Genomic DNA, 26,101 nt, shown 5'->3' on the forward strand with positions numbered 1-26,101 from the left:
AAGTTTCGGCCGAATAAATCAGTTTGTTTGAAAAAATGGATTATTCTTTTTATATACAGGTTAAATAACGTAGTTTATAAGGTGGTTGGTGCTTAAAAGTTCGGTTTTTATAGATTGTCCTTTTTCCATTGAGTCAACCAATATGGTCTTTGTGGAATAACACCCACTAGTTCCTCTTCCACGCCATCTCTTTCGATAGGAATGTAGAACTGACCCACATCTTTCCCATCTGGATTAAATATCGATGCGAAATGTTCTGTTCTCATCATTACTACACCATCCTCACCTTCATGCGCAATTAAAGACCCTGCTGGCCTCCTTCTTCTGGGTTTCTTCGTATTTGGAGTCGTCCCAAATGGGTTTGGAGCCATTGTCTTATCTTCTGACCCAGCGCTCTCACTTCCTCCCTTCATTTGCACTTCAATGTACCCTGTTCCATTCTCAGTAACTGGTAATTTCTTGAGAGCCTCGACATTTGTCAATTTAACAGGAATTAATCTCTTTCTAAGAATCCCTGTAGAAAAAGTTCTTGCAGTTAATTCTTGGCCTACATAACAACCTTTATTAGCACTTACAGTATTGGGTAAGTAGTCGAAATTTAATTCTAACGGTAACATAGTCTCTGGGCTGACATCGTCAGTGGATTCAATGAACCCATTTTGCATTCGAAAGTGTCTGAAAGAACTTATTCCGACCTTTTCAATGGAAAATTGGAATGGGAAGGCCTCAGTATTGAAAAGCTTGGAGATATCTTCTACTGTATGTGATGTAATAATTCTAAATAACTGTGGTGCAGATCCATCTAATTGTAATATGTCATCAGTTCTCCTTTCTACATACATAGCTTTAATTGACTCTTCATTTCCCTTGAATAATGTAGATATGACACTATGTGTAAATGCAATTGCATCATTTGGTGTCTTCATCATTGTCGTTGGAGTTATTATATTGTCAATCCATGGATTTTCAGCGTTCTGAGGGATATTTTGGAACTGAATGGAAACATCCCAAGTCTTGACACTCTTGGGTGATAAGTTTTCAAACTTGATCTTACTCGTCAACTTATGATTCTCTAGGGCGTCCATAATACGTCCATTAATGGATGCATTTAGTTCTAATAAATAACTTGGATACTTCATAGAGTTTTCATCATTACTTAGTATAGGATATGGGTATAAAATGCAATCAGTTATAAGTTTCCCTTTTCCATTCAACAATGCAGTGTATTGTGCAAATCTGGAAATGTAAGGGCCATGAGAACTGTTCTCCTGGTATAGCCCCCAATTTCCCTTGGTCATATCAAATTCGGGTACTTCCATATTGGAGTCTTCTCTAGTTGTTTTACCTTTATCAGTTTCAATGGTAGTTAAATTCTTCTTGATGAAATGAGGCAGTAATTTAGATGTAACTAATCCATTCAAAAATTTTGGTGTATCGGGTCCTCTTATTTGAATGTATGATTTGTTGGGTACCTGAGCATATTTAAAAACCCCTACCGGTGATGGTTCATTTTGAGTTTCATTCGATGAGCCAGTGGAGTAGGGCGAGGTAATTGTCAACTGGGTCGGCGTTGACTTCAACAATGTTTGTACGACCGCAATATGAGGGAGTCTCCTCAGGTATATGCTAGGTAATAACATCGGTAGGTAGTGTGCTAACCGATTGTTTTTTTATGTAGATTAATGTTTCTCTTTAGATTGGTGTTATCTTGTCATTCCTTCATTGAATTACTAATCATCGTTAAATCTACAATTTTTATTTGACGCTACCCTTTAACTCCAGGAGCCGCGCGTTATACATTAGAGGTTGTGTTATTGTAACAATAAATGTAATATTCAGAATATAAAAAGGTTATAAGAATTTTGTACAGCATATATATTTGGTTTCTTTCTTAGTTCGTTGGGGTTCGTTTATCTATTAACTGGTTTCAGCAGCTAACTTTTCAGCCTTGGCTACGACATCTTCAATACCACCAACCATATAGAAAGCATGTTCTGGCAAATCATCGTATTTACCATCAAGCACAGCTTTAAAGGATGCGACAGTTTCCTTCAATCTAACCAACTTACCTGGGATACCTGTGAAGACTTCAGCGACAGCGAAAGGTTGAGATAAGAATCTTTGAATCTTTCTTGCTCTTTCGACGGTCAATTTATCTTGTTCAGACAATTCATCCATACCCAAAATGGCAATAATATCTTGCAAAGATTTATATGTTTGTAACGTTTCTTGTACTCTTGTAGCGACATCATAATGTTCTTGACCGACGACTGCAGCATCTAGCAATCTTGATCTTGAATCTAATGGATCCACAGCTGGGTAAATACCCAATTCTGAAATACCTCTTGATAAGACAGTAGTAGCGTCCAAATGTGAGAAAGTTGTTGCAGGAGCAGGATCTGTTAAATCATCAGCTGGCACGTAAACGGCTTGCACTGAAGTGACGGATCCCTTCTTGGTAGTTGTAATTCTTTCTTGTAACAACCCCATATCAGTGGCTAAAGTCGGTTGATAACCGACAGCGGATGGAATACGACCCAATAGGGCAGAAACTTCAGAACCAGCTTGAGTAAATCTGAAAATGTTATCAATAAATAACAAGACATCTTGACCTTCCACATCTCTAAAATATTCAGCAATAGTCAACCCAGTTAAGGCGACTCTTGCTCTTGCTCCTGGAGGTTCATTCATTTGACCAAAGACCAATGCGACTTTAGATTCACCTTCCAAATTAATGACACCAGTTTCCTTCATTTCACGATACAAATCGTTCCCCTCTCTGGTTCTTTCACCGACACCAGTGAACACGGAGAACCCACCATGAGCCTTAGCAATGTTATTAATCAATTCTTGAATAAACACAGTCTTACCGACACCGGCACCACCGAAAAGACCAATTTTCCCCCCTCTAGCATAAGGAGCCAATAAATCGACAACCTTAATACCAGTTTCCAGGACTTCAGCGGCTGTGGATTGTTCAGCAAAAGTTGGAGCGTCAGCATGAATTGGGTTTCTCAATTTGGCATTGATAGGACCTCTTTCATCAATAGGTTCCCCAACGACATTAATGATTCTTCCCAAAGTTTCTCTACCGACGGGGACAGTGATAGGGGCACCTGTATCGGTGACCTTCTCACCACGAACCAAACCCTCGGTACCATCCATAGCGATAGTTCTGACGGTGTTTTCACCCAAATGTTGAGCAACTTCCAGAACCAAATCACCACCCGTTGGAGTCTTAATGACTAGGGCGTTCAAGATGGCGGGCAAGTTTGATTGTTCGAATTGGACGTCGACAATGGCACCAATGACAGCTCTAACCTTACCGACAGCTACGGGGGTAGCAGCGGCAGAAGTTGCCATGGATCTCTTTAGTAGAGTTTTCGAAGAAGTGGCTGCGGCCGTGTACAGTTTTGATACTACCATGATTTGATGTTAGCACTTCTTTTAGATTGTCTGTTTCCTTGTTTTATGCAAAGCAGGCAGGCAGACAGTCTTGATAGATGACGAATTGTGGAATCAGAAGTGGAACTGACAAGAATTGAGTAGGAGGGAAGGTTGAGAGTCTCGAGGTATAAATAAGAGCTGATGGTTATTGGATGTCCCTTGGGGGGTGGACAACCGGTATTCGCCTGGCAGAATCTCGCGCTGTCTGATTGGTTCATTTGGCGCGGGCGGGTAACGGAGCGTGAAGTTCACAAGAAGAGCCATAATTTGGCATTTGGAGTACTGGAATCTGTGGTTTGGTCCTTAGATGGAGGAACCAGTGGTGGATTGTGCTTCCAACGAGCGTTTGTATGTCTAGAGGTAGTGTGTCAGCTTGTACAGCGCCGAGTATTTGTATGTGTCTACGAAAGGTACTTTATTGTACCCGACTGTTAAAGGACATAAACTGGAATAGTGCTTTCTTCCACACTCCTTAGGTGTCAGCAAGTTATATAAGTTCCCTCTTGTCATTTCTTACTATATATGGTTGCTGTCATTAGCAACGCGACGCAATCAACGAACGAACAAATAACTCCGACAGACCTTTTTCAGACAAGAAGGACTGATTACATGTATGGATAAACATACTCCATCACTTGATAGGAAGCAAAGTTTTTCTATAGGCTAGCTAGTATACATTATAAACAGTACCCGAGGAAATAACATGACAAATACTGCTGGAAAGATGACCGATTTGCCCTTAATCCCCACGTTGTACCCCACAGAGGAACAATTTCAAGACCCTTTAAGTTATCTGTCTCAACAGGATGTGCTCTTGGCGGGGACACAGTTTGGGATGATTAAATTAGTCCCCCCTAAATCTTTTAATCCACCTCTGGCTATTGATAAGGATAACTTTAACTTTAATGTAAGGTTACAAAGATTAAACCAATTGAATTTATTAAATAGATGCAGACAATCATTCATTGTTCAATTGACAAATTTTAACATTATGATGTTTGATGACAATCACGATGGTTCAAAAGGAATTAGAGAACCTATGATTAATGTCTTGTCCATTGGTAGAAAATCGTCAACTATTCCCATTTTCCTTTATGATCTTTTCATTAAGATATTGGAACAACTAGTTTCTTATGACTCAACACGTCTTATCACTGATTCACAAGACTTATTGAAATTGAAAATATTATGGAAAGATTTAACAGATTCATACAAATACCAGGGCCATGTGGCAACTGAGGATTTAAAGGGAATATTTGAAAATTATTTATCCCATTATTTTGAAGAATATACTAAATTACTAAATATGGTTCCTCATTCACCCAAGTCTGTATTCTCAAATGATTTATTGTATAAAGAACAGTATCCACATTCTTTATTAAATGATGACACAACGGACGATGAAGACGATGATGACGACTATGAGGAATGTCCATATTGCCAGGCTATCATACTGCAAGGTGCTATTGATTTTCTCACATCGATATTCAAATGTGAATGTTGTAAACGTTTCTTCCATCAATCATGTGTTCAAAAGGCCAAATACACCATGTTTAAAAAGAAAACGTCTACAAATAGATGGATTTGTAATAATTGTATCCTTGGTAATGGATTTTATGGATTCCAAATGGGATCCAAACAATATATCTTACAAAACTTTATTAATGAATGTGAAGAGGACACCTCCAAAAGCATAGATCAATTAGAAAAGGAATTTTGGGAGAAAGTGAATGATAATTCCATTTCGAATAATCCGTCATCCTTAATAATGTATGGAGCTGATATTCATAATTCAGAACAAATATCTGGATTCCCACTTTCAAATCATGCCCTTGAAAAGGGTAGTAGCAAGTACGTCAGCCACCCAATGAATTTGGTTAATTTACCTAATGCCCTTGGATCACTCTTACCCCTTCTCTCCAATAAAACCATCTCAGGAATGACAATACCTTGGATATATGTAGGATCTACATTTTCCACTTTTTGTTGGCACATGGAAGATCAATATACATTAAGTGCTAATTATCAACATGAAGGTGCCTCCAAGATATGGTATAGTATCCCAGCAAGTTCATGTGAACCATTTCAAAAGCTATTACACTCGATGACACCAGATTTATTTATAAAACAACAAGATTTAATTCATCAATTAGTATCTTTAGTGTCTCCTTATGATTTGCCCAAATCTATTAATTGTTACAAGGCAATACAAAATCCAAATGAGTACATTATTACCTTCCCAAAATGTTTCCATTCAGGGTTTAATACGGGTTATAATCTAAATGAAGCAGTAAATTTTACCACTCCATTTTGGTTACCATTTGGTGTCGAAGCGGTAGATGATTATAAATTGACCCAAAGAAAATGTGCTTTCGATGTAAATGAATTGTTGTTGAATCTTATTAAATATATGAATAAAAAGGGGGGGAATAAACAAGATATCTCCCACGTCTTAATAACGAGCTGCATAACTTACTTGAGATCATTAGTTTTCAGAGAAAAATCTTTATTAAAAGAATTGAGAGTTTCTCTTCCTGAAAATTGGTTCACACCTTTAATCAAAATGGAAAATGAACTGGTAGATGGTTACGAGGATGAAAATGAAGACGAAGAATATATATACTGTTCACATTGTAAAGCAATATGTTCTTTTGCATTTGTCTTACGTTTTGAAAAAGATAAAACCCCCAATCGTAAAAGGAGAAGATTAGGGAAAATGGCAATTAAGCAATGGAACGAACTCTCAGATAATGAATTGGATTCGCGTCGAATATTGTGTCTGGAGGACTATAAATTACAATGGGGGAAGACGGAAGGTGAAGAAGAAGATGGAAACAGACAAATTGATGAAATATATGTAATAAGAGATCTTGATAGAATCCTTAAAGACTTAGATTCAGCTATGAAGTGAGTGTTTTACTATTTTTTTAATTTTATAGTATTATTATTTATTTTTAAATGAAGATACTGGATTCAAAATTCAAGGAAAGAGTGAAAAATAGAGAAACAAAATATACAAAATAAATAAGAATGTTTTTTTTAAAATTATTGTCTTTCCTAAACGCTCAAGTACTTACCCACCTATCTAGCACCTGTTAAGTTTTGGGCTTTATTTTTTGGGCAATCAAGCCGGAAAAGATGCTCTACAAGAGGGTTTACATCCTTCACGTGAGGAACCAAGTGACTGAAAAGTGAGATTATTTAGTAACAAAAGGAACAGATGAATTATCAATACTTTCACTCAGTAAACAACATTGTTGAATCTTTGGGTTCGTCTCGAAATAATTTTTAATACAATTGCCATTTTTATTTTATAATCCGGAGTTTTGAGAATTCTCGATCAGCCGCGAAGTCACCATCGATTTTTCTTCATTTTCGATTTGTTAAAACTTTGATAGTAAACATCGTTATAAGTCGCTGATTCGCTAGTTCCGCTAGTTTGGAAGGATTGGTAGCTATCACTTTACACTCAATAAGGTACAAAAGGGGCACTGATCTAGAAAAAATATTGTGGGGAGGACTGAGGTAACTTGATCCTTACATTAATTAAACTTTAAGCCTTGCAAAATCAATACTTTTAATTGAAAGGATAACTGTTGCGTTGTACTGAACCTCACGTTTTTAGACTGTCAAGTTTTTTTAAAAGAAAAGGACTTAAAAGAATCTGAGAAAATCTTTTGCTAAGATTTTTTACACAAACTGGTATGATTATGGGGGGCCTTTTTATAGTCCCATTTCCAAGTTACAACACGGAACCTTCTAAAAGATTTACTACATGGGCGCAGGTTCTTGACGTTATTTCAACCTTTAAAGATGAAATTGGTTGCAACAAGATCATCGCTTTAACATTAGCATGGTTGAACATGTAATTAGCAACATACAATTTTATACTATATAGCTAACCAACAATATTTACCAGTAAGATGACCGATGCTGTGGTTGAAATAACAATGTACCTTTTCAATTTTAAGTCCTACTGGGTAGCTTTGAGATCATTATTGCATAATGACTTTGGAGGTTTTTATCCAAGAGGACCTCCGGGTTGAATTTATTGCTGCGCAATTCAAATACTACCAAGATCTATGCACATATTCTAGCTTTAGTTTCTTTCGAGAAAAGAAAGGGCAGATACAGAGAAAATTGTTGTGATTTCCTCATGTGAGGACATTTCCGATATTTATTGAACAAACAAGCAGGTTAAAGTTTCCCTCGCTTATGTGAATTGGAGGGTAATGTGACTCCTTTTTCATTATGGGAAATTTACACGCATCTTTTTATGACCTTTTTTTATTTATTAATTGTAATAAAATCTGAGAAACCAGAAAAGCTGAGCGCCATCTTTCAAAAATGAGAATGGTAGCGCCACATAATTTTGCCTAAACTTTGAAATAGTTCCTATAAAAAGGCAAGTAACTAAATGGATTCAATTGCTTCCAGTATTTTGGGAGATTTGTGTGCAACAAGTGAAAAAGAAGACCCAAAGAGATCTTCACCAAGGTTCGTCTGCCCTAAAGAATGCAGAGCTAATTTTACTTTGATCCAAATATCCTCACTTCAAGGACAATGATCTGTATCCTGTGGTAGTCAAGTTACGAGATACTCGGAAGGGATAGATTGAAATATAATCCATCGGTGAGGAGGAAGAGGAAAGTGGTATGAAGACCATGTTTGCGTTCTATCTTCAATTGAGACCGTAATTAATGGACAAATCTTTGCTCAGTCAAATCGAAGGCACATAAGTGAGTTAGAAAGAAATAATTGATCTGTCTTGTCTGTATAAGATGAGTGGAGGTTTCAGCATAGAAACTTTTGCGTGCTATTTATAGTAGTTTCAAATGAAAAATAGTGCGAGTTTATTGAAAATAAAACAGATCCATCGATAATAGCGCAATGGAGCTATCTTTAGAAGTAAATATTGCTTTGTTTCAATTGTCATCAAATTATATCAATGCTTTCTAAAAATAATGGTAGATCAGGCTATATAGCAACGTAGTATTCATTAGTTTGCAAACTTCCGTTCAGAACGCGGTCATCGACACATTGTAAAATATAAAAAATCTCTTTTTCCAAAATGGAATGATTCAATCCCTGACTGGGTAGAAGTGTCCAACACCAGAACACAGCATCTAAGAACTATTCTCCCTGATAATGGCTGGTACTCTATCGTCAATTAATATACTTTATCTTAGAATAGTCTTCTTATTGACTATTGCATTCTATTGCTTTAAAGATATCAATGTGCTTATTGATAATACATATGTGTTAATCCTATCCCAAGCGATGAATCTGCCCGTGCTAACCATGTCAAAATATAATGGTCAATTGGGACTGTTTGCATTCCTATTTGCATCATTGGCATTGACAGATGTTGTACCCATTTTGGAAAATAATCAAAAATATCTGAATTCCATTGTTCCTTTCAGATTATTGATGTATTTCACTGTTACTTCATTATCCTATATTTGGGAAAGTAACTTGTATTTACATAACAACATGGTCTTTATTTATTCATTCGTGGAAGTTTGGTTGAATTTCATCATTTACAATTCATTAAGAGAGGAGAAAAATGAAGAATTCAAATTACAAAATAGATATATGAATGATGGCTTAATTGAAGAACCACAACCTTTTGAAACCATTGTGGAAGAAGTTGAAGAAGTTGAAGTGCCTCAATCAAACTAAGTAAAATTATATAATGTATTGGCTTTGCTTTCAACTAGCTGTAAAAAATGTCATATTGAGTTTTGTCCTCTTCTTTATTTAAGAAAAAGTATACAATGTTATAGTTAGATTTATATACACGACGAATTATCATCATGTGTGTAAATTCATTATAAGAATCCTAGGTCATCAATATCCGAAAACTCATCCAAATCATCGAATAACTCACCATCTATAAATTCTTCTTGTTGATAGTTTTTATTCTTCTTCTTATCTTCTGGGTATCTCATAGCCACAACACACTCATCATGTAATTGATAAACGAATTTAATTCTCTCATCGAACATCTTTTGTGGTTCATTGGTACCATAAACATTTAATAATTCTGAAGTTTCAATGTAGCTTTGTTCATGATTTATTGTTGCTTCAATGACACCATCTCTAATAGCTCTAGAAACCATATATTCGGCAGTTTGTTCAGAATCCAAACGTAATTTTAGGCAAATATCCTTTAGAGAGATCCTCTTGTAGGTTAATGAAATAATTCTGATACCCGTCTTGATAACATTGGATCTTAATTTAACACATAACTGATAATTTCCATCATTAACGAAATTGGTCTTATATTTTGTTATCGTTTGTGTGAATTTCTTCAAATCACCCAATTTGACAGCTTTGGATAAATGATAGTATGGCGACAAAGAATCTTTCAAATTCTTTTGATGGAAAAATGATAGCTCTGGAATATCACCCATTAATAATTGAATAACGCAATGCAATTTATTAGCTTGTTGTAAGAAACCCAAACTGTTTGTTGTATGAGGTGCCTTTCTGATGGCAGCAATGATATATTCATTAGCAGTAGAATAATTCAATTGAATGGCTGATATCTTTGATAAATAGAAATAATAACGAGCTTCTAACGGACTTGAGATACCTGATGTGGGGAATTCCACTTTACTAACGAAATCAGATGCCGATTCGATTTCACCACCAGAAAGGAAATTTCTTAAAATTAACGTTATTAACATGGCTCTTGTTTCATTGTCATGCTTCAATGATGCAGTTCTCAAAAATTTAATCATTTCAGAACGAATAATTGGGTTGGACTTGTTTCCTAATGCCTCATCACAAATTACCACGTAAAACCAAAGCTTGGCATTTATTAAATCTAGGGAACGCTGATTATAATAGGCAAGAATGTTTGGAATGATTATCTTTTCATTAAATATAGTCAGATCGCTTAATCTTTTCGAGTCTAGTAGGTAAAGTTGGACCAGTAGATGAACAAAACTATTCAATTCTGCGGCAGCTTCAATGAATTTGGAATCAGATCCGTTGTCAATAATCTGGTAGAATGCAGCTGGATAGTTTGATCTAATCTCAGCTGCATGGGGGACGCTCGTCTTGCGATTGTTATTAATTAATTTCAATAATGGAATCTTGAAGGCAGAATTATCCGGATATAGGATATCGACCAAAGCAGACAGAGTCTCTTGTTTTAAATGGTTCTTCCTAATGCTATTCAATTCCTTTAATGCTTTCCAAACGTAACGTGGGTCCAATGTGGTAGTTGTCTTGGATATCTCCCTTAGGACATTAATTATATCTTCCATCAAAGTTTCTTCGGCATATTTAACGGTGGCAGTTGGTGAAACATCTGTGGAGTCTCCCACAGAATCAATTTCCATAAGATCAGCACTCATGGTTGTTATACTATGTTCTATACCTCTTTCTGACTTGGATTATTTCTCTTCAACTGTTTCTTGTCATCTTAATTGATCGATTTTTGCTGGGTGGCAAAACTGTTATTTCACCAAGGAGCAATCTTACCCGGTCCGATTTTTCGATTACATACGCAATAATTCTTATAATAAGTACAACCATCAGAAAGGAAGAACTACTAATGAGCAGAATCCGCTCTTCATATTTATGTATGAGACTTTAAATAAAATGATTTCCTATTTATTTATGTATGCATTCATTTATTCATTCTTTCTTCTTCTCGTTGACGTATTCCAACGCGGTCAATCTTTCAGCCAATGTTGGATGCGAATAATGGTATGCTGAATACCAAGGGTCCACATTCATAGTGGACAAATTCTTAATCTGCAAAACAATTAATGCGCGGCATAACTTCTCAGTGTAACCCAAACCCTTTGCATATGCATCGGCTTGATATTCATGTAATCTCGAAATTAAACTCATCAAGAATTGCATACCACACTCTAATGGGGTTAATAAATCATTGAAGAACATGAATCCTACAATAATTGGGAAACTATCAACTAACACTGTTGTGGAGGAGCTCACTATATCCAATGTTTCTGAATCTCCAATGAAGAATCCAAAGGCATTATAGAATGAAAGATTACGGTAGACAGTAGTAAATAATGAAAAGATCATTAAAGTGTGAATTTGACTGTAGAAAAGCATGTTCAAAATGTGATTTTTCTTCCAATGGCCAATTTCATGAGCCAAAACAGCAGTTATTTCCTCAACGGTACTAGTGTTAATCAATGTATCAAAAAGAACGATACGCTTACTTGTGAAGGGTAAACCAGTAAAATAAGCGTTCGAATGAGAGGATCTCTTGGAACCATCAATAACCAAGACCTTATCTAATGGGAATTCAACTCTTTTGGCTAATGCTTCAATGGATTCCTTTAATTCGCCATCTTCCAATGGAGTAAAAGTATTAAACCAAGGCATAATGAAAACAGGGATAATAGTAATGGCTAACACTTGAATGACTAAAAGGAAAAGACAAATGTACCAAATGAAATTAGTTTGAAATTTTTCAAAAATCTTCAAGAATAGATACAATACTGGTCCACCGATGGCTGCACCTAAGAATGTACCTTTCAACATATCAATAACCCATAACTTAATAGTCAATTTATTAAAACCAAATTTTTCTTCTAACACAAAATGTTGGTAATAACTCAATGGTAAACCGACAATGGTGGACAGATTGGACAAAACACATAAGAACCATAAACTTTGAGCCACAGTGGAGACTACCCTAAATCTGGAAGGTAAGATCAAAGCCACTTTGTTACCCAAATGCCATAAACGAGGCAACAGATCGTATTTGATCATAGCAATTTGCTGGATCAATCCAAAGACATCAGAGAACACGGAAAATTTAGCCTTTGCAATAGAGTATTCTTCAGATTTTTCAAAAGTTTCTTTATCAATTTCATTTTCTAAGGCAACTGGTAATTTCTTTTCGCAAAGAACTTTATATTGACGGTAGGTCAAATATGTTTCAAATGCGAATTGTCCAATTGAAAATCCCAATACAATGGTTTTCCAGGGAATTCCCGGCTGATCAAGCAATGACTGCAGGGATTGGAACAGTGACATGACTTTAGAAGGTTCAGATTCTGTTTCTCTTTCTTTCTTCCCTTCACGATTGGATGAAAGTGTTCTTTTGGAACCACGTTGCATTAAAAGTCAAATCAAAGAACAAAGCGAGGCGCGTCGCAAATTACTAATAGGGTTAGTGTGTATCAAATAACTGTTAGTCTACGTACAGAGACTATAAAAGATGTATATATTCATGTATCCTTAAAACAAAAAAACAAACAAGCAAAGTTTCTTGGAGATCTAATCTCTCTTGTTCTTGCTACCATTAGCCAATTTCTTAGCAATTCTAATCATCTTACTGAACCACATGAAATTCATACTGTTCATAACGACATTCAAAACCAGCATGGCAATAGAAGAAGTTCTAGGTAATTGGTCCTTAATGAGCCACATTTGTCTCCCCAATATTAAAGTAGCAATGGAGCCCCAGCATAACCTTACCAAACCGAACGTGGCCATCAATACCAACCCATTCAAGACGTTAATCCACATGGGGATAATGCATTTCTTGGTGATTGGATCAGTTAATTGAATGATATACCAATTGATATTGACAAACGGCGTGCTGGCTTCATATAATAGGAATTTGCCTACCCAAGGTTGACAAAATGGCTTTAAGACTAAGAGCATGACATACAATGAACCGACGGCATGTGCTAGAAACTCAAATCCATACACACGGAAGTAACGTATGCATACCAGTAAATCCCATAGAAAATAACCTATCGTCAAGGATGCCACCATAGAGGTCAAAGGCCCATGATATGTGACGACATTTAAGTTATTGGGGAGAAACAAAGTAGGCCATATGATGAATAGAGACACTGCTGCTTGGATCATGGATACCGTGTGAACATCAAAGTCGACCTTAACATATTTGTCCTTGATGGAGCTATAGTGAGAACGGAAGAACATTCTGTTCAAAATGGGGGCCACGATTTGGTGACAGACGTTGTAGAATACGAAAGAGTAAAATATTTCGTGTGCATGTGAGAGGTAGAGATTCTCTGATTCAGGAAACCAGGAATATTTCATTAAAGGGTCATGGCCAATACGTAGCATTTGGTTGGTATTTCTCTACAGCAAAGCAAAACAAAACAAAGCAAAGCAAAATAAGGACGTGTCAACAGGAGATCAACTCTGATCAGAATGAGACAAGTGTTTATATAAGTAAGTTATGTGCCCTCACAGCAAAGCCAACGTTAACAAAGCCAAGCCAAAATGTAAAAGGTTGAATGAAAAAAAACCTCGAATTTGAAGACTATTGTTCGTTGTTGCTTTTTGGCGCGGACATGACTGCTTACGTGATGCATGCCAACCACTATAATACCAGTAAGAATACAGTTAGTTGAATAGTGATATCGTCAATACGTTCAAGTCCCAGTCACGTTGAATGCCCCTCCATGTCAAGCTATTCTTAAACAGGTCCATCTTCACTTTGGGTCGTTTAGCTACGATGACTCCCAAAATGGGCAACCGGGTAACCGGCCAAAATTTTTCAAGAAGAGTTTCGAGGTTTTTCGATGAACCATCATCTATCGTTATGAACAAACCCCTTCGAGTGAGGTTTCTCTACTATTCAGATAAGCATTTCATTCCGCTAGATCGTCTCCCAGATATACAATCTATACTTGAATTGAAAATGGCTACTGAACAACCAAAATTAGTCTGTCTAGGTAATCCATTATTGGATCTACAAGCTGATGTTACCTCCGAATACCTTGCCAAGTACGATCTAAAGGCTAATGATGCCATCCTTGTGGATGCTGCCTCCGGAGATGCCAAGATGGCTATTTTCGACGAAGTCATTACTTTCAAAGATGTTAAATTTGTCGCTGGTGGTGCTGCCCAAAACACTGCTAGAGGTGCCGCTTACGTTTTAGGTAAGGGCCAAGTCGGTTATTTTGGTTCTGTCGGTGAAGACAAGTTCTCTGCCATGTTGTTGGAAGAAAATGACAAGGCCGGTGTTGTATCCATGTACCAAGTGCAAAAGGATATCGGAACTGGTAAGTGTGCCGCTTTGATTACCGGTCATGATAGATCTTTAGTCACTGATTTGGGTGCAGCTAATCATTTCAAGCCTGAGCATTTGGATAAACACTGGTCTGTCGTGGAATCTGCTAAATTGTTTTACATCGGTGGGTTCCATTTGACTGTGTCTCCAGAAGCCATTGTGAAATTGGGGAAGCATGCCAAGGAAACTGGTAAACCATTTGTCATAAATCTAAGTGCCCCATTTATCCCACAATTTTTCAAGGCTGCCTTAGAACAAGTCTTACCTTATGCTACCATCGTCATCGGTAACGAATCTGAAGCTGCTTCCTATGCTGAATCTTTCGGCTTAACTTGTGATAAGGATGATTTGGAATCCATTGCCAAGCATATCGTTGGTGACTCTAAAACTAAAACTGTTATCTTTACTCATGGATTGGAACCAACCGTTGCTGTCTCTGCTAAAGCCACCACCTCCTACGCTGTTAAACCATTAGCCAAGGAAAACATTGTTGACACTAATGGTGCCGGAGATGCCTTCGCCGGTGGGTTTATGGCTGGTTTGGCTCAAGATAAGTCTTTAGAGACCTGTATCGATATGGGTCAATGGTTGGCCTCCTTATCTATTCAAGAAATTGGCCCATCTTATCCTGCCTCTAAGGTGGAATACCAAGCTTGAATGAAACATATGTATATATTATATATCCCGTCAATAATTATTATTCTATTGTAAACGATCGTTACCTTTAAGGTTAACGTCATTGAGAATTTCGCTGAGACTCCGTACGAAAAATAGGCTTGCAAGAAAAGCCCCAAAGTGCAAAGCCATAACCATGGTACAAATGGAACGAAAGCAGTTACTACCAGTAAGGAATAACATGGACACATAACTATTTTGGTCCATCGATTATTCAACCCAAATTCAAGATACAGGAAGATAGAATAAATAATAATGATGGAAGGGCTCTTCAAATTGGCCCATCCTATATTGCTGTACCCTAATGCCTCATCTTCAGTGACATTTATAGTACCAAGCCTCTTACATGTTGCATTATCGTTTATTTTATTGGGAATGTGCGCATCTGATTATTTGTGCCCCAATGTAGCTCAAGTATCAGAGCTAACTAGCTCCAATAAGGGTTCTACAAGAATAAGAGAGCATAGTACGGGTATCGTTATGGCCGTATTACTATCATGGTGTAACTCCTCACCAGATTTATTCTCTAATTTGATAAGTTGGACATCTAAACCCACAGCATCATCAACGGCTGCAAATGCTGCTGCTCTTTCAATAGGTGAAGTCTTGGGCGCATGTGGAATTATATTATGCATCGTGGAAGGTTCCATTTTTATTATTATGTCGTCCACACCATTAAACATTACTAGAATGCAAAGGAAGGGAATATTGAAGGATTTGGTATTTGCATTTGTCGCCATGTTATTGATGTTCTATGTTTCATTTCGGAACAAAGTAACTGTTTTGAACTGCGCAATAATGTGCTTCATTTATATTTATTACTTACTATTAAAGTTCAGTAGCAGAAACGAGCCTAGGTTAAGAGCTGCATCAAATACACAAGGGGTGGATGAAACGCTCGATCTAGAGAACTTGCCACCCGTCGAAGATTCAGCATATACTGATGAATATGAAAATGAGGATGACAATTCCTTTCCCTTCGATCCCTTGATGCTAAATTCATCCCAAAAACTGTCAACAAGAATGAAACCAAGCTTAATAGCAGCAATGGATTTTAATAGTTTATTGACCATGTTAGAAGAATCGGAGGAAGATAACATATACGAAGAGGCTGAACTATCGGCAATCCCAAGCAAAAGTCAAGTCAAAATAAATGAACATGACATTCAACAAAGCTCCGGCTCAAAAGCTGATTTAATTTCAAAGGATAGTAGACCATATAGTGCACCTGAAAGACCATCTGAAAATATAAATCTTTTTTCTAGGGACATTAACACATCCCCTGCTACATTTGCCCCTTACTTTGATAATCCTGAAAACGTTACTGCAGGAGAAGAAGATATAAGATCTGCGGAAGCCATGATAATTAGAAGCAACAGAAAGAAAAGGAAAAAGATTCAAAGATTGAGAAATGGATTTTTTCAAATATTTCTACCTCATTTATTAAATTTCCGCCAAAAATCTACTGTAGATGCTATCCTTTCCATATTAACCATACCTTTTGTAATTCTTTTGAGAATCTCATGTCCACAGCCTCCCCAAGAATTACTTGAATATGACACAATAACAGAGAAGTATTTTTATTCAAAATTAGAATTATCGACGTTATTCATTCAAAGCATTCTATGTCCCTTCATTACCTATTTTATTCTTTCCTGTCTACTGTCCAAAGTATTCCCAATGTTTTGTATTTTTATTCCATCCATCTTTTCGCTTGGTTTACTCATTACCTTGATGAAATTTTATGGAACAATCATATCACATAACAAATTGACTTTGATCCAGATTCCAACTACTGAAAATGCTGAGTTAGAGAAAAAAAGTCAAGAAAGAAGAATAGTTGAAAAACTAAATATCGCAATTAAAATATGTTCATTAATTATAGGCATACTAAACGCAATTCTTTACATATCGTTAATTGCGAATTCACTTATAGAAATGATGGAATTGTATCAAATTATTACTGGCATTTCAAAAGCAATCTTAGGGTTAACTGTATTTGCATGGGGGAACTCAATAAGTGATCTAATATCCAATATCGCCATGTGTAAGCTTTATCTGAAGGTTCCTCATCAAGAGGATCAAGAAAATATCACAAGGGTAGCCACAAAATTTTTTATGATATCATGTTCATCATGTTTAGGAGGTGTTATGTTAAATTCGATGGGTGGAATTGGTATAAGTGGACTCATTGCTATGCTATTCGTACATAAAGGATCAAGTAATTGGTGGATCTTTAGATTTGTAGAATTGCAAGAAGAATACAATCAATATAACCATAAATTCATTATATCCTGCATTTTTATTCTTCTACAATTGATGTTACTAATATTAATATTTGGAGGTCCCGAATTCATTAGAAAATGGTCACAGAATAGAATGAAATCAATAGGGCTCTCCATGTGTGGTTTATGGGGGGTTGCTACACTCTCTAATATATTCTTTGAACTTTTCCACTAATATCTAATTTGCATACATAGCTTTATAACCAACTAACAGTTTCACATCTGTGATCAACAAAGTTACTCACCAAGGCGTTCAAGAAAAATCCATATATAGTCTTTCGCATTTAACTTAAAGGTCCATTTTTTCCCGTGGTGCCGGGATGGTAACGCGACACAAATAAGTCGAACGTCTAATTCATTGAAGTTTATTTTCCTACTACACAGTGATAGTGTATCCAAAACTATCCCCTTTAGAAACTTTTGAAATTGAAGACGAATTCCTTTATTATCTAAACCATGGAAATCAGTTATCTTATATACAGTTTAACCTATTTCCTGTTCACGTTCCGTTTCTGCTCCTGCGACAAGAATAACCCCAATATAGATCGTTTACAACTTTCTGTGGAATCTCCACGATTAGAAAAAAGAAACTTCTCACCAAGTAACTTTAATGGGGAAGTTGAAATTACAGACAACGTCTACGAAAGACTTGTTTATTTCAGTAAAGCTTCTGCCATGACAGGTTGTATTACCCGTGGGAACCTATTAACGGGAAAAACATTAGATACAGGATGTCCAAGACACATTCAATTCTGTCACGATACTGAAGTAAATCCAACATTATCGGATACCTGGATTGCATCTGTATTTCTAGCGGAAAAAGGGGAACTAGGAACAGGCTACGTTGCAATTGATCATGAGAAAAAGGTTGTCATCTGTGCGTTTAGAAGTTCTACTACTAGGGAAGATTGGATTAGTGATTTTGAAATTACACCTACCAAATATAAACCAAGTTGTTATAAGGAATATAAGAAATTAATCAAAAAAGGGGTTATTAAAGAATGTACCGATTGTTTCATCCATTATGGATTCTCCAAATTTACAAAAACTCTTGGAAAGAAATTTTTGCGAATGATTGAAAATATTTTGAATGAATACCCAGAATATAAGATAGTGGTAACAGGCCATTCCCTAGGCGCGGCCCTAGCTTCTATTACAGGCATTGAATTGAAGCTTCGAGGATTTGAACCGTTAGTGCTCACATATGCAACTCCAAGACTTTTCAATTTACCAATGAGAAAATGGGTTGACGAATTATTCGAAACTGAACACCAGCATGATTTGAATATGCAAAATAAGGAAATAACATTCGACAGAGGTTATTATCGAGTTATCCATAACGGCGACTATATTGCAAAGTTACCACCTTTTTACTATCCTGCAGGCTTAGAAATATTTATAGAAAAACTCAGTATACCGCATTTGAAGGGAGACATAAGATACATTGGGCAAGTAGAAGCAGGTTTCTCAAAACCAGATTTGGGTACAAACAATATAAGAGGGAAAGTAGAAGAATGGTTGCACACAGAACAACACCGAACATATTTTATAAACCTTGCAGGATGCAAAGGGTTCTAATTACAAGGTATAAAGATAGTTTTTTTATTCTGATAAATTTATACGACAAGTAATGTCATTTGACTTATTGATTTTATAACACCTGGATATGACAATTTTTGCACATTGCAACTGTAAAGAAATGCAAAACTCAGTTTGAGCATGCACTTCACACTCCAGTTAACAGTCTGACATACACAACATAGTCGAATACAATGAAATAAACATTAAATATCAATCACGTCAAGTCATGGAAAGCCAAATTTCACGGTCAATAAAAATAGAGAAGTTGGTTGCACTTCTTGACAAATTCAATATACATGGGCATTTGGAATTTCTTGTTATATTTCAATCAAACTTTTCAGAAGAAATCCTATATGGGGATAAAAGCAGAAACACATTTAAGTCGCTCTTTAACCATGTTAAATACTCACAAAAGAATTATTGTATCCATACGTTCTCATTTTTATTGATCATTAGAATCCTTTTTAAAAAAGCCCCGATACTATAATCGCAAACTATTCTTTGACACCAGAATGATTTTATGTTCATGATTTGCGCTTAAGATTATGCTTATTCTCACAGGAAGGCTGGGCGTTTTCATCAATTGATTCATCAATTCCTCGCTTCTGTAAGTCATTGTTTACACAACTATGTTGAATGGGGTTAAGAGTTGGGAATTTTTCTGGTTGAAGGCTTCTTAAATACAATTGTGTTTCTTGTTCTCGCCTTAGTTGACCGTCGTCATCCTTCATTTCAGTACTTTTTTTCAAAAGATAACTCTCATAGGGATCATCAGTGTGATGGGTTGTCATATTGATACAGAAAATTTGCCCCAGTTCAAACCGAGTGTGCGTGTCTCGAGGAACCAGTTTAGAGTCTCATATTTCATCTTGTATATCTGGCTGTTAACATTACAGTGAGTCTGACGTATAAAAATGTTTCGCTTCGCTGGAGATCGAAATTTTGGTTGCTACTGATATTTTTTCTTTGATGTAAACGAAAAGAAGCGTCTGTTTATAACTAAACAAATGTTACGTCCAGCAACAAAAGAGTTTAAGCTGTTCTAAAATATGAGGTAGAAAACCTCTCTGTGTTGCGATAATATGATTATTAATATCTGTATATATATAACTCAAATACAAATTATGATCTTCAAATGCACTACTTAGCGATATAATACATAACTATTGTAACCTTTTCTTTAATCTTTAGTAAAAGAATAACCTTGCTAGAAAAAAAAACATCCCTATGAGTCAAATCTTACATGACCACAACAAATTTCAATTTATTACTCGGTAATGGCAGCAACGATAAATAGAAGAAATAAACATAAATGAGTGACAGAAAATGATTTTAATCTCCAAGTCGAGGAAGAACTCACACGGCCTTGGGTACTTGCACTACACAATGCTGAGATTTCGCTTGGTGTAAGACTAGTATGACTTAGATCATACGCACCTTCTGTTCCACATAGGACATATCCAGATGTTGTCATTACAATTTGGGGGATGGATGTAGACATTTAATTGGTTTGTTAATGTATTGTTCTTGAAAGGCTTGTTGCTTGAATTGTAAAATAACGTCACTGCTAACTTATGGAATACTTAAGTTGAAACGCAGTGGGTGTCACTTCCTGAAAGAAAAGAAGAGTCTTGTAACAATGTTGGGTCCCTCTTTTTAAAGGTATAGTCTTGATATTTTAGGGAGTCATAAAAACGCTTAATAATAAAAGGCAAAACCAGAAAAGTGGCTGATATAGACGATAGTTTTATAATGACAGTAGTATGGAGATTCCAGCACAGATGGTTTCTGCTAACCATTTGGTTTCCTTTCTTCGAGGGGTTCACCTCGAGAAAAGCAGTCTGCAGAGAAACTCCGCAGAAGGGATCAAATTTTTATATCGTAAAGATTAAAGTTTCACTCAGGGAGATGCAACTCGGAATCTTTCTACAGGAAACAAACTCCCAATGGGAGGAGGCGCATACAAATAGACAGGTTATCGTCTAATTATGTAAGGAAATATTTTCTGTTCGTGTATGTCTTGAGTTCGTGCTATTATGATTTCCAGATTGGGTACTGTTCACCAATTATTATACGCTTACCATGCATAGGACACCAACGATCATTATCAACTGATCTAAGACTATATAGAAAAAGGAAAAGCAGGACTCAATTAAGAGACAATTATTCTTATTTCATTATGAATTAGTTACTGATACAGTATTTTAATAATATACAACATTTCTATCTAATTTGTACATGGTAGAATTCTTAATCAGCTCTGAAACCAACAAATTCTTCCCAAGTACGAACCTCGCTTGGAACAATAACTTTATCAGATGCTAAAGCGTTAACCTTTTCTGCCACCTTTGCACTTAGAGCCTTAGCGAACAATAAAGCAGTTTGTGGTTCATTGAATAATGGGATAGCGAAATCAATGGCATTTCTTCTCATGATGTAATCCAAATTTTCTGTATTCTCAGCTCTCTTGGAAGCCAAGTTAAACACTGATTTAATATCGTATTTTTGGAATAGTTCACGTAACTTCCTCTTATCGTTTCTTGGAAACTCAATGATATTAACAGGAGAGTTAGCCCCAACATGATCTTGAATATATTTCTGTGTAGTTTCGTTAGTTGTGTATAGATGGTATCCCAATGGTGCCAGTATAGAGGCAACTTGACCCAAATATTCCTTTGACAAATCACCACCAAGTAGAACACCACTTCCAGGTAAAGGAACATGGAAATTCATTGTACTTTGCATGGCAGTCCAGTAGCTCTCTAGTATATCCTTACCAAATGAAGCAACTTCCCCAGTGGAAGCCATTTCTACACCTAAGAATGGATCGGCACCAGCTAATCTGGTAAATGAAAATTGTGGAACTTTAATGGCAACATAGTTGTAGTTCTTACCCAACATCAAATCAACTGGTTCTGGAACCTTATCACCACCAAGGAAAGCCCTTACAGCAACTTCAATGAAATTCTTACCCAAAACCTTAGAGACAAATGGGAAAGATCTGGAAGCCCTAATGTTACATTCAATAACCTTCAAAGGTTTATCACCTTCTTTAATAATTTGCATATTGAATGGACCTGTAATGTGCCATGCATCAGCAACCTTGTCAGCAATTTCCTTCAAATTGGCCTTCACTTTATCAGAAAGATTTTGTGGTGGTAAGATTAAAGAGGCATCACCAGAATGAACACCTGCATTTTCCACATGTTCAGAGATAGCATGAATCAACACTTTCCCATTATATGCCACTGCATCGACATCAATTTCTTGAGCGCCTTCAATGAATTTGGACATAACCACTGGATGATCTGGAGAGACATCAGAAGCCAAAGTTAGTTTCAATTTCAATTCATCTTCGTTATTGACCACACTCATGGCAGCACCAGAAAGAACGTATGAGGGACGAATTAATACTGGGTATCCAACCTTATCAGCAAATACCTTAGCTTCATCAACAGAAGTCAATTCACTCCATGCAGGTTGACCCACATTAATGGAATCCAAGATGGAAGAGAATTTGTGTCTATCTTCGGCTCTATCAATATCCACTGGAGAGGTACCTAAAATTTTACAACCATTTTCGTATAATGGAAGGGCGATATTTTGTGGTAATTGACCACCGACAGAGATGATACAACCTTCAGATTGTTCCAATTCGTAGATATCCATGACTCTTTCGTATGATAACTCTTCGAAATATAATCTATCCACTTCATCGAAATCTGTAGAGACTGTTTCTGGATTATAATTGATCATAATTGTCTTCTTACCTTCATCTCTTAGAGTCTTGGCAGTGTTAACGGCACACCAATCGAATTCTACAGAGGACCCAATACGGTAAACACCTGAACCAAGGACCAGCATACCATGGTCATCGAATTCCACATCATTCTTAGTTGCGTTATAAGTAATGTAAAGATAGTTTGTCGTTGCAGGGAATTCAGCGGCTAAAGTATCGATTCTCTTGACGAATGGGACAATACCGAATGATTTTCTCAATTTTCTAACTTCCAATTCACCAACATTGGTGCAGGCATTCTTACTAATGGAAACAGCGATTTGCTTATCAGAGAACCCCAATTTCTTAGCTCTCTGTAATAGATCCTTCTCTAGGGAGTCTAATGAATTGACTGCTTCCAATTCCTTGTACATGTTAACCAAATTCATACATTTGAAAAGGAACCACTTGTCAATCTTAGTCAAATCATGTACTCTATCGACTGTGTAATTTTCATGAATCAAAGCTTGACCAATAGCAAGGACTCTTCTATCAGTTGGTACGGCCAAAGCGTCATCTAATTTATCACCAAATTCATCTGATCCTTGGAACCCCAATACAGATGGGTCCACTTGTCTCAATGCCTTTTGGAATGCCTCTTCGTAATTTCTACCAATGGCCATAACTTCCCCTACTGATTTCATGGAGGAACCAATGGATCTATCCACGTATTGGAATTTGGATAAGTCCCATTTAGGGATCTTAGCGACGATGTAATCCAAAGAAGGTTCAAAATTAGCCACTGTAGTTTTTGTAATTGGGTTTGGTAATTCAGGTAATGTGTACCCCAAAGCGATCTTGGCGGCAGTATAAGCTAATGGGTAACCGGTAGCCTTGGAAGCCAAAGCAGAAGAACGAGACAAACGGGCGTTGACTTCGATGACACAGTAGTCCAACCCATCTGGTTGCAAAGCGTATTGGACGTTACATTCCCCAATGACACCCAAATGTCTGATGATCTTGATAGCGGCGGATCTTAACATGTGGTATTCTTCATCGGATAAAGTTTGAGATGGCGCAAAGACGATGGAATCACCTGTATGTACCCCCAATGGATCGAAATTTTCCATGTTACACACGGTGATACAATTTCCGACTCTATCTCTAACGACTTCGTATTCCACTTCCTTCCAACCTTTCATGGATCTTTCGACCAAGATTTGAGGTGATAGGGATAATGATTGAGAGGATAATTGTTTCAATTCCTGGTCGTTATTAGCGAACCCGGACCCCAACCCACCTAGAGCATAAGCTGATCTGATAATGACAGGGTACTTGATACTATTAGCGGCGGCTAAAGCTTCGTCCACGGTAGCACAGGCAATGGAATTGGCAATTGGAATATTTATCTCTTTCAAAGCGTTAGCGAAAAGGTCTCTATCCTCGGAGGTAATTAGAGTCTTGATTGGTGTCCCTAGCACTTTAACGTTATATTTCTTTAGGATTCCAGTTCTGTCCAATTCGACACCACAATTCAACCCAGTTTGTCCACCAAAAGTTAGTAAGATAGCGTCAGGTCTTTCACGTTCGATAATATATGTGATATATTCTGGTGTGACGGGCAAGTAGTAGATCTTGTCCGCTAGAGAATGAGAAGTTTGATTTGTAGCGATGTTTGGGTTAATCAAGATTGTCTTCTTGTTGGATTCCTTTAGAGCTTTGATGGCTTGAGACCCACTGTAGTCGAATTCACCAGCTTGTCCGATGGATAGACCACCTGAACCGATGATGAGGACTGAGTCGACACCTTCTACTAGTTGAGGGTTGTAGGAAGGTGTGTTGAAGATGGATACAGAGGGTTCTGTTGACTTATAGATGGAAGTCATTGTTGCGTTGCCTTTGCTGATGGTTCAAGAAGGCTGTATGTATGTAAGATGGACAAGAGGGAGAGAAAAATGGGAAATGGTATTGAAATATATATGGAATGAATGCGAATGGAGAATAAGAGATGACATCAACAGAATGTAAGAAATAGAAGTAGAAAAGTAGTGATCGTTCGAGTAAGAAGGCCATTCAAACCATGAGTCAAGAACGCTAGGTAAAAATTTTCCATAATGAAATGGGCAAGGCAAAAAAAAACTGCGTTGATAGCAGAACACCCAGACACGTCCCTGACTCAGTGAGTGTGATGAGTAGTTAAGATGGTGGAGTGCTCGTTGATTGCTATGCGGTTAAAATGCACTAGCTTGCTCGTTGTTGTAGTTGATGGTTAACATATGGTCAGTCGCTGTATTGTTCTAAGCGAGACATTGATGGTTAACCAGTGTTGAAAGTCCGACTATCAATGCTCTCTTGTTATTGCACTTAACAGTTACATTTGACTTGAGACCTTTACGGCTTTTTTGTTCATTAAGTGCAGGATTTGGCGAACGCGGACATCGCTGCTCACGAGTTGCCGTTTTGGGTATATTCACATTGATAATGAGCCATCCACATATCACTTGATCTCATTTCACGTCATTTGATATCGAGCTGATTACCCTTACAAGGAACCATCCTTACATAACATCTCTGGACTTGGTCTGCGGTCCCCATCGTAATACATCGTAATACATCGTATATCACTGATCCTCTCTCTACACACACACTTGTATAGTCTTGTTCTACTCAGCATTAACGCAAACCACAGCTAATGGGACTACGTTACACTTCCTATATAGAACCTCCAAGGACCTACAGAAAATACCTCAAATATGACTCTGTCGGCTCCACCCCATACTCTTCCAGTATGAACGTGGGCCTGGACACTACCAACTCCAGGTCTCTGACCCCCGTAGTACGGTACAGCGATGGAGCATTCAATCTGGTACGGTTCCCTCCCTCGTCGTCATCCTCCTCGTCGCATCGCAGGGCCCGGTTGAGAAGGAAGAAGTCCTTCATCACGTACGGATGCAAGAATTGTAGAACTCACATTTCGTCTTCCAATCGAATATTGTCCAAGGATTACAGAGGTGTCACGGGAGATGCGTATTTGATGGATGAGGTCGTTAATATAGTGGAGGGTCCCATGCAAGAGAGACCCATGGTTACGGGTCATTATTTAGTGGCGGATATTTACTGCCATTGGTGTAGAAATTTGATCGGATGGAAGTATTTGAAAAGTGAGAGGAAAGAACAGGCTTATAAGGAGGGAAAGTTTATTATTGAAGTGGCTACTGTGTGCGTTTGCGATTAGTTGGTTCTCTTTTTTTTGTTTTGGGGTTTTAAAATGGCGTTAAAGTGGGTTTATTTATTTTATTTTATAAATGGTAATGATAATGATTAAATAAACAAGTGGTTTATATAGAT

At 37.1% G+C, this 26,101-nt stretch overlaps 13 protein-coding genes across 13 annotated transcripts; 6 read left to right on the forward strand and 7 right to left on the reverse strand.

Moving 5' to 3' along the window:
• Nucleotides 1-107: 107 nt before the first annotated feature.
• On the reverse strand, nucleotides 108-1,640 carry IBA57 (Iba57p; the record flags this gene model as incomplete). The annotated part of the gene is made up of 1 exon (XM_003677643.1): nucleotides 108-1,640. The coding sequence occupies one exon, from the start codon at nucleotides 1,638-1,640 to the stop codon at nucleotides 108-110; it is 1,533 nt and encodes a 510-aa protein (XP_003677691.1).
• A 277-nt stretch (nucleotides 1,641-1,917) lies between these two features.
• ATP2 (F1F0 ATP synthase subunit beta) lies at nucleotides 1,918-3,426 on the reverse strand (the record flags this gene model as incomplete). Its single annotated transcript, XM_003677644.1, has 1 exon — nucleotides 1,918-3,426. One exon carries the CDS (start codon nucleotides 3,424-3,426, stop codon nucleotides 1,918-1,920), a length of 1,509 nt encoding a protein of 502 aa, XP_003677692.1.
• Nucleotides 3,427-4,150: 724 nt separating this feature from the next.
• Nucleotides 4,151-6,358, forward strand: JHD2 (histone demethylase; the record flags this gene model as incomplete). The annotated part of the gene is made up of 1 exon (XM_003677645.1): nucleotides 4,151-6,358. One exon carries the CDS (start codon nucleotides 4,151-4,153, stop codon nucleotides 6,356-6,358), a length of 2,208 nt encoding a protein of 735 aa, XP_003677693.1.
• Nucleotides 6,359-8,595: 2,237 nt separating this feature from the next.
• On the forward strand, nucleotides 8,596-9,129 carry ILM1 (Ilm1p; the record flags this gene model as incomplete). The annotated part of the gene is made up of 1 exon (XM_003677646.1): nucleotides 8,596-9,129. The coding sequence occupies one exon, from the start codon at nucleotides 8,596-8,598 to the stop codon at nucleotides 9,127-9,129; it is 534 nt and encodes a 177-aa protein (XP_003677694.1).
• Nucleotides 9,130-9,278: 149 nt separating this feature from the next.
• RPN3 (proteasome regulatory particle lid subunit RPN3) lies at nucleotides 9,279-10,814 on the reverse strand (the record flags this gene model as incomplete). The annotated part of the gene is made up of 1 exon (XM_003677647.1): nucleotides 9,279-10,814. The coding sequence occupies one exon, from the start codon at nucleotides 10,812-10,814 to the stop codon at nucleotides 9,279-9,281; it is 1,536 nt and encodes a 511-aa protein (XP_003677695.1).
• A 283-nt stretch (nucleotides 10,815-11,097) lies between these two features.
• On the reverse strand, nucleotides 11,098-12,561 carry STE24 (zinc metalloprotease; the record flags this gene model as incomplete). The annotated part of the gene is made up of 1 exon (XM_003677648.1): nucleotides 11,098-12,561. One exon carries the CDS (start codon nucleotides 12,559-12,561, stop codon nucleotides 11,098-11,100), a length of 1,464 nt encoding a protein of 487 aa, XP_003677696.1.
• Nucleotides 12,562-12,720: 159 nt separating this feature from the next.
• On the reverse strand, nucleotides 12,721-13,542 carry TDA4 (Tda4p; the record flags this gene model as incomplete). The annotated part of the gene is made up of 1 exon (XM_003677649.1): nucleotides 12,721-13,542. The coding sequence occupies one exon, from the start codon at nucleotides 13,540-13,542 to the stop codon at nucleotides 12,721-12,723; it is 822 nt and encodes a 273-aa protein (XP_003677697.1).
• Nucleotides 13,543-13,873: 331 nt separating this feature from the next.
• On the forward strand, nucleotides 13,874-15,151 carry ADO1 (adenosine kinase; the record flags this gene model as incomplete). Its single annotated transcript, XM_003677650.1, has 1 exon — nucleotides 13,874-15,151. One exon carries the CDS (start codon nucleotides 13,874-13,876, stop codon nucleotides 15,149-15,151), a length of 1,278 nt encoding a protein of 425 aa, XP_003677698.1.
• A 273-nt stretch (nucleotides 15,152-15,424) lies between these two features.
• On the forward strand, nucleotides 15,425-17,629 carry ECM27 (Ecm27p; the record flags this gene model as incomplete). Its single annotated transcript, XM_003677651.1, has 1 exon — nucleotides 15,425-17,629. The coding sequence occupies one exon, from the start codon at nucleotides 15,425-15,427 to the stop codon at nucleotides 17,627-17,629; it is 2,205 nt and encodes a 734-aa protein (XP_003677699.1).
• Nucleotides 17,630-17,910: 281 nt separating this feature from the next.
• On the forward strand, nucleotides 17,911-19,032 carry LIH1 (putative lipase; the record flags this gene model as incomplete). Its single annotated transcript, XM_003677652.1, has 1 exon — nucleotides 17,911-19,032. The coding sequence occupies one exon, from the start codon at nucleotides 17,911-17,913 to the stop codon at nucleotides 19,030-19,032; it is 1,122 nt and encodes a 373-aa protein (XP_003677700.1).
• A 527-nt stretch (nucleotides 19,033-19,559) lies between these two features.
• On the reverse strand, nucleotides 19,560-19,826 carry NCAS0H00400 (uncharacterized protein; the record flags this gene model as incomplete). Its single annotated transcript, XM_003677653.1, has 1 exon — nucleotides 19,560-19,826. One exon carries the CDS (start codon nucleotides 19,824-19,826, stop codon nucleotides 19,560-19,562), a length of 267 nt encoding a protein of 88 aa, XP_003677701.1.
• A 1,459-nt stretch (nucleotides 19,827-21,285) lies between these two features.
• On the reverse strand, nucleotides 21,286-24,639 carry CPA2 (carbamoyl-phosphate synthase (glutamine-hydrolyzing) CPA2; the record flags this gene model as incomplete). Its single annotated transcript, XM_003677654.1, has 1 exon — nucleotides 21,286-24,639. The coding sequence occupies one exon, from the start codon at nucleotides 24,637-24,639 to the stop codon at nucleotides 21,286-21,288; it is 3,354 nt and encodes a 1,117-aa protein (XP_003677702.1).
• An 806-nt stretch (nucleotides 24,640-25,445) lies between these two features.
• NCAS0H00420 (uncharacterized protein) lies at nucleotides 25,446-25,988 on the forward strand (the record flags this gene model as incomplete). The annotated part of the gene is made up of 1 exon (XM_003677655.1): nucleotides 25,446-25,988. One exon carries the CDS (start codon nucleotides 25,446-25,448, stop codon nucleotides 25,986-25,988), a length of 543 nt encoding a protein of 180 aa, XP_003677703.1.
• Nucleotides 25,989-26,101: the final 113 nt, after the last annotated feature.

This window comes from Naumovozyma castellii, chromosome 8 (genome assembly GCF_000237345.1).
Source record: "Naumovozyma castellii chromosome 8, complete genome".
In the NCBI taxonomy this organism is placed as follows: domain Eukaryota; kingdom Fungi; phylum Ascomycota; class Saccharomycetes; order Saccharomycetales; family Saccharomycetaceae; genus Naumovozyma; species Naumovozyma castellii.